This window comes from Leptonychotes weddellii, chromosome 15, assembly GCF_054177405.1.
Source record: "Leptonychotes weddellii isolate Sample4059 chromosome 15, ASM5417740v2, whole genome shotgun sequence".
Classification (NCBI taxonomy): Eukaryota; Metazoa; Chordata; class Mammalia; order Carnivora; family Phocidae; genus Leptonychotes; species Leptonychotes weddellii.
In genome coordinates this window covers 48,488,938-48,495,912 of record NC_138383.1, presented here as the reverse complement: position 1 = coordinate 48,495,912, position 6,975 = coordinate 48,488,938, and the positions used below count along the sequence as shown (strand labels likewise).

The 6,975-nt window shown below is 59.3% G+C and overlaps 2 protein-coding genes across 2 annotated transcripts in view; both read right to left on the bottom strand.

Annotated features, from left to right (window-relative positions):
- Positions 1-442: 442 nt before the first annotated feature.
- On the bottom strand, positions 443-2,662 carry MFSD6L (major facilitator superfamily domain containing 6 like). Its single transcript, XM_006738217.3, has one exon. The coding sequence runs from the start codon at positions 2,660-2,662 to the stop codon at positions 881-883; it is 1,782 nt and encodes a 593-aa protein (XP_006738280.2). The 3' UTR covers positions 443-880.
- A 2,404-nt stretch (positions 2,663-5,066) lies between these two features.
- The window catches only part of PIK3R6 (phosphoinositide-3-kinase regulatory subunit 6), a 41,125-nt gene continuing 39,216 nt past the window's right edge, over positions 5,067-6,975 (bottom strand). The window contains exons 15-16 of the mRNA XM_081806009.1: positions 6,350-6,462; positions 5,067-5,766 (exon numbers count right to left, since the gene is read on the bottom strand). Coding sequence (XP_081662135.1) covers positions 5,613-5,766; positions 6,350-6,462 — 267 coding nt within the window. The 3' untranslated portion in view covers positions 5,067-5,612. The remainder of the gene's footprint in view (positions 5,767-6,349; positions 6,463-6,975) is intronic.

Sequence of the window (6,975 nt, the reverse complement as noted above, 5' to 3'; positions counted from 1 at the left end):
GGGTTTGAGCAGTCACCCCGCTGTGTGGCTAAGCACAGGTACAAGTGTGGACCACCTGTGGGGACCAACCCTACAGAGGCCGCCGCACCCCAATCAAGCAGATGCAAACAATCTCCATGAACTTGTGCGGGGCGGAGCGTGCATGGTATGTGCCCAAAGACATGAAGCCGCCCTTGCTCGGATATAAGTATGGAAGGCAATTCTAGGGATCATACCCCCGGTGACACACACATGCGAGAGGAAGAATGAAAACGTATTAACCTGAATCCCTGCTCCCCCAACACAGAGTACACTGGGTAGCATTGGCTCTGGTCGGGAAACCCAGGTACCTGGGTATGAGTGTGGACACCTGCTTGGTTTTCATTCCCATTCTTACCTGCCCACGGCATGGCCTCTATGGGACCAGGCTCCTGCTTTTAGGACCCATGGCAACGCACGTGACTCACCAAACAAAGCCAGCTGCCCCCTCTGCCAACTGAATCCTGCGGGTCCCCACTGTTTGAGCACTCCAGCCGTGGCTGAAATCAACAGTTCCAGAGTCAGTAGCATCAAGCTCTTGCAAACCTTAGACGCCAAAGCATGGTGAATACAAAGGGCACTTTTTTCTTTTTAAGCAAATGTATTCTTCGTCCATTATTTAAAAAAGACTGAACAGCAAAAAGTTAAATCTCCTTTTACCGTAAAAGTAAAGAAAATCATGCAATGAGATGATCCCCGGGGTGGGGGTGTGGGGGGATTCTGCACAAACTTACTCTCTCTCTCTCCAGACTCCCCTGCAGCCCTGGGGCAGGACGCAGGGTTTGTCCTCAGCAGGTGAGCTCCTGTCCAGCCCCTCGGGCGCCTTCCTGGGTCAGCGCATCTTGACCTTCTCTCTGCCCTTCTACTCTGAGTACTCCTCCCTCATGGCCTTCACCAGCCAGTCCCGCTCCATCCCCTGCTCAGAGTCGCTCGTGTCGCTGGCCTCCATGACCAGCAGTTTCGAGTAGTTGATTTTCTGCTCTTGGGGCAGTCTGGGCTGGATGGACAGGAACAGGGCCAGCCAGAGCACCAGGACCACGCAGCAGGCCTGATACAGCACAGCCAGGCTGAAGGACGACGCCACGAAGCCCCCCACAAAGCTGCCCAGGCTGGACCCTCCCCCATAAATGTGGCCTCGGAACATGGCACCCAGAGGTCTCTCCATCCCGGGAGTGGCCAGGTCCTCGACGGAGGCCTTCACGGCCCACCACAGGGCCCCACTGCTGATGGCACTCAAGATCTGAGCGGGGAGGACCGACCACCAGCTCCAGAGGAAGGAGTAATAAAGCAGCTGGGCTGCCAGGCAGCCCAGCCCCAGCCCCACCGTGCCCACCCTCGACAGTTTCCTCAGCAGCGTCGCTTTGCACGGATGGAGTAGAATTTCCCCCAGCAAGCCCAGGGCCACCGAGAAACCCATGACCAGCTCGCTGCTCCCGTGGTCTTCCATGTGCCAGAACAGAAAGTTCTGCACCGTGCTGGTGGCCGCGCCTATCAGAAACACGGTGAGGGCTAGGAGAATGAGCCGGGGGTCGCCGCCCACCAGGGACAGCGCTTTGACCATTCTGCAGCTGGGCTCCCGCCGCCTGCAGATGGGGACGGGAAAGGCAATGCTCACCAGTAAAGCCAGGGTGCTGACCAGCGAGTAGCCATAGAAATGCAACACACCCCGGGGGCCATTTGTCATCAGAACGCACTCCAGCTGCCCCACCAGGGCCGAGATGCCACACACACCTGCCGACATGCCCAACAGCCTCCAGATCCACAGGCTTCTGTAGCGGTCCGTGGCGTCCACAAAATCCAGGTATTCATAAAGGCTGTCGTCGGCCACCTGCTCCAGAGGGGCTGTCAGCAGCTCCCAGAACACCAGGGACCCCAGGGAGAGGAGGAAAGTCCAGCGCAAGCCTTCCAAGGAGAGGCCAAGGGTCCGGGCATTCCCCTGGGCTGCCGATAAGTTGGCCGGACTTCCCGGGGCTGTACCCCCAGCAAGCAAAGGGAGGGCCGTCCAGCCCGCCTTCAAAGCACCTTCCCCAGGAGTATCCTTCACCCCTGAAGTGTCAGCATGGAGAACTGGGGACGTGGTCCTGGCTCCTTCCACGGAGCGCACGGCGTAGCCAGGCGGCCGGCCGGATGATTGGTGGCCGCTTCCCGCAGGTGCCGTTCTGAAGCCGGCGGCGTCCAGCGTCCCAGTCCTGCTCCCGCCTGGGGGGCTGGGCGCCCCCGCCGCGTGGCGCGAGGCGGGCAGTCGGGCCGAGGCGACGGTCACAGTTCGTGCGGCCGCCGGTGGCAGGGCCGTGGGGGTGGCGCGGTCGCTGGCGTTACAGGAGAGGTACCCCGGATCTTTGTCCGGCGGCGGCACCAGGACCATCAACAGGCTGGCTCCCACCGAGCCGAGCAGCGAGCCCATCAGAAGCACCCTCCTTCTCCGGTAGCTTTTGGCCAGGAAGGCACAGAAGGGAGCCCAGAGGGCCGCGATCAGGTGCTTGGTCGCCATCAGGATGCCCACCCAGGGCGCGGCCAAGCCCAGCTGCCTCAGGTAGAGAGCCAGGAAGGGAGTCACGCAGGCGTCCCGGACCCCGCACACCAGGTGGAAGAGCCTGGCCACCCGCAGCGCCCTGCTGATGTCCCACCGGGGGTTGGCGCTCATGGCGGCCAGGCTCCGTCAGCCCCGGGCGGGCGGGGGGGCCGAGCTGGGCCCGGGAGCCGGGGGCGCGGGGAGTCGCCTCGGGCCTCGGGCGGCGCCGCGGTCACCCGGTCAACGGCCGCGCCCCCCCGCCCCCCGCCACGTACGGCAGCCGGCCCGGAATTGGCCCCGCCCCCGGGACGCCGCACCTGGGGGGCGTGGCCGGCGCACCTGCCGGCCGCACCTGCGGGGGCCCCGGCCGTGCGCGCGTGCGCGAGGGTGGGGCCTGTGGCCCGCGGGGCGCGCTGCGAGCTGGGCGCAGGGTCGCCCGCAAACCTGAGTTAGCGCCCCGAGTTGCCTCAGGCAAGGAAAGTTGGTGGACGGTGGGGGCAGCGGGCATGGAATTCGTGATGGGGGCTCCCTCCCTCATCTTCTTCAGGTCTTGACGCCCCCTCCCCCGTCAATGACCGCCCTGTGACCTTCAGGGACCGTCCCTGTCCACCGTCGCTGGCAAATCCCACCCTGTCCCCTGCCTTATTTTTCTCCGTAGCACGCATCACTGCCCAGCACTCCACGGGTTTCTGTTGCGCGTGTTTATCTTGTTTCTTGTCTGTCTCCATCAGAATCAGAACTCCAGGAAGGCGGCTGTTTTTGTCCCCGGGGCATTGAGCTGTTTCACTGGATACCAGGTGCCCCCGGAAGAGGCACTATGGGTGACAGTTTTCTTTTCTTTTCTTTTTTTAAAGATTTTATTTATTTGACAGAGAGACACATAGCAAAAGAGGGAACACAAGCAGGGGGAGTGGGAGAGGGAGAAGCAGGCTTCCCGCCGAGCAGGGAGCCCGACGTGGGGCTCGATCCCAGGACCCTGGGATCATGACCTGAGCCGAAGGCAGACGCTTAACTGACTGAGCCACCCAGGCGCCCCTGGGTGACAGCTTTCTTGAGCGGAGCGATCCCCAGAGGGCGGGCAGCTGAGGGCTGCCTTGGGGTGGCACTCTGCACCCCATCCAGACAGCCGTCCCAGCCCCTCTAACAGTGTGTGTGTATCAGAGAGTTTTAATCTACACCGAAGGGTGCTCCGTGGTCCAATTAGGGGGTACAGCCTCCAGAGGCAGTTAGCTAACATTTAATCCAAAAGCTGCGCTCCGGAGGCAGCGAATACCAACACGTCAGCAGTCTTAGATCAACCGAAGGGGTTTCACGAATTAGCCTGATAGATACTGGTGAAATTTCACTGCTGATATTAGTGGATTGGTTATAGTTTTCTTGGAGGCGTTTGCTCCTTGGGCAAGCATTTATAGGAATCTGGAGATCCCAAGTGGTCCAGCCCTTTGAAATGGTGTCATAGGCTTTACTCCCAAATGGTCCAAGGTCCAGCCACCGATTCCGTGAAATTTTCGTGCAAGGTGTGCTCAGAGCACCTAGTTTGGCTGGCGGGTGGGGTTGAGGGGGATGGCAGCTTGCCAACACCCGTCTGAATGTGCAGCAAAATTTGGTCTGCAACTTGCTTTCCATGGTGAGCTGGTAGAGAGATTACTGCTGGGGAGCCCAGAGATCTCACCTAATTCTAACAACTGGTAAACTCTGCAAATGTTTACTGAAAGAATCTAGTAACTGTGTGAATGCCAAAATCGATAGGAATCAGTGTATATCACGCCAAGAGCAGAGAAATAATATTTAGCCACCTCCAGGGGAACTCGCTCAAATTCAGTGATATCAGTCGTTTCCGGTTTAAAACCACTCAGGCTCACTGGGGACTCTCCCTAATCCCTCTCTCCCTGGGTTCTGTTTTGGGAGGGGGCAGCTTCAGTGGAGGATCTCACATCCATCCACTCCTCCGTCTTCACTCTGTCCAGGGCTGATGTCCACTGAGGGGCGGGCAAACTGCCATACTGGTGTCCCTTGGACCCCTCTGCCTAGACCCCCAGGAGGCCCCTCTCACAGGGAGTCTTCCAGACTTGTCCCCACTCCCCGGGCAATGAGGCCGGAAGTAAAGCACCTACCTCTGTACTCTTGGATCCCCGAACCTGAAAGGGATTCTTCCACACCCTCCTCCCACTCTCCCCTGGGACCCTGCCCTCTCCACTTTCCCTCCTGCCCCCCACCTAGTCCTGGCGGTGAGGATAGAAGTTCTGTGTCCCTGATCTTCCCTATTTTGCATCTGGATATAAGTTTTGGAACTCAAAAGCCAAGAATTTTCATGTCTTTACTATCTGGCTCCTTTGAAATGACTTTGCATCCCCATCTCTGTTCTGGGACGGTACTGGTCAGAAGTCCCTAAGTCCACGTGAACGGGGAGAGGGGTGGGCGCCAGAGAGAACGCACCAATAATACTCCACAGAACTCCCAACTGGCCTAAGAGGACTCATTAGGTCAGATCACGTACGGCCCTGGATCTCTATTAAAATCCAAATGTCACTAGGTATTAGATAAAAGCAAAAGGGCTTTAGTGTGCCTTTATTGAATCTGACATTTTCCTCTCCTCCAGGAGAGACACCTGCCTGGGCACGCAGGGTGTGGGTGGTGGCTGGAGGGAGGAAAGGAACAGACTCAGGAGAGAGGAGGTGCCTTTGCCCTGCTTCCCATTTCCCCCAGGCCACGGGGCCTGGACAAAACAGCAGCTCTCACTTGGGTTTTAAGGGGCGAGGGGGGAGCTTGAGTGGGAGCGGTGGGGACTAAAAATAAACAAAGGCGTGTGGACATTTGTGCTCAGAGCTGGGTCTTGCTTGTGTGTGTGCAGCTTTGCTGGGACCATCTTTGGGCCTGGGTGTGGGCCCCGCACCATCACCTGCCACGGCCGAGCTCCCTGTGCTCCGGTCACTCGCTGGCTCCTACTCACAGCCAGAAGCCACCCAGGACAGCCAGGCCTTGTCCCGGCTGCTGGTGTGAGGGTTTGGAGGCCGGCGGGATAGTATATCCTTCCTCTTGGTCTGGGGCTCTCAGAGTCAGCACTTCTGCCGCCCCTTCGGGCTCACTGGACGATGCCGGAGAACGTGTTGATGGGCATCAGAAGGGGCTTGGGCTTGGCTTTGGTCCCTTCCACCTCCGGCCGGGGTGAACCGAGCCACGGCGCCTTGGACTTGTGCGTCCCGGAACACGGCTCTGGGCAGGGAGCAACCTCGAACCTGTGGGTGGAGAGAGGCCGGCTCAGGAGACCCATCTCTGGGGTCCGATCAGCTGGGGCATTGTGAAGACATCCCCTCTATTACAGGGTATACGGGAGGAGGCCTTGCAGACAGAGGAGGGGGAGTCGGGGCGAGGAAAGAGCACCCAGGCCAGGGGTGGACCCCGGGAGAGGAGGTTTGCCTGCGTGGGTCCCTCTGTGTACACCCCGTCCATACCCAACTACTCCGCCCCGGGGGAAATGGCTAGGGGGTCGCATTAACTGGGTCACAACTGCCACAGAAAGCCAGCCTGTGTGGGAGGGATCAGTGCCCACACGGGGGGTTGCATCTGTGGCTACGGCCGCAGGCTGAGCGGATGCAGAGGAAATCTCCAGAAACATTGGTATCCTCGGCTGCCCCATTCATTTGCTCTTCTTCCTGGATTCCCAGGAAGTCACCGGGCAGTGGCCTCAGTCCACGCCAGCAGGTGGACCCCACCTGCCTGGCCCCAGGCTCTGCCTCCGACAGGTGTCCTGGGCTAGAGGCAGGAGGTGGTAGGGGATCGCTCCGTGGGGCACGGAGGGGTGGCGAGGCGCAGCCTCACCTGACCACATCCCTGTATGTGCGCCGACTGTCCTTGTCCAGCAGCAGCGTCAGGAGCCTCTGGTCCTGGCTCTGGATCTGGATGGTGGCCGTCCGGAAGGTGTTCGTCACCGTCTACAACAGAGAGACAGCTCGTGTGCGTGTCACCTTCACGACCTTCACCTTGCCAACACCTCCTGCCCTCTGCGGTGTATTTCCACAGGCTAGCCCACAGGGTCCCCAGCTCTCTTCCTGCAAGTGACTTGGAGCACTGACAAGTCTGCAGAAACTGCATCTGGGCTCCCCCCGGCCCTTGGGTCTCTCATTTCTGCAAGTCTTCTCCCAATCTGTTGTCCTAAATTTCAAACCACCGCGAATGCTGTGGCTGGTGCTTGCCAGGTTATCCAGGTGCCTCAGCACCCCCATATCCCAGGTGAATATATCACAAGTGCAATGTTGGGGGGGCAGTATTTCAGGGATTCTATGAGTCCTGACTGCCGATCTCAGAATTGGATTACATGCAAAATTATTTCCCTGGGAAGCAGCCACCTAGTCTCATGATGCAGACCGGGCCTGTATCTGTTTGTATCGTGGAATCATCTAGGGGTCAGATACACGTGGGGCAGTCAGATGGCCTTTCCAGGTGGC

What these genes read in the sequence shown, in the direction of transcription:
- MFSD6L (XM_006738217.3), bottom strand. Translation starts at nt 2,662, where the DNA reads ATGAGCGCCAACCCCCGGTGGGACATCAGCAGGGCGCTGCGGGTGGCC.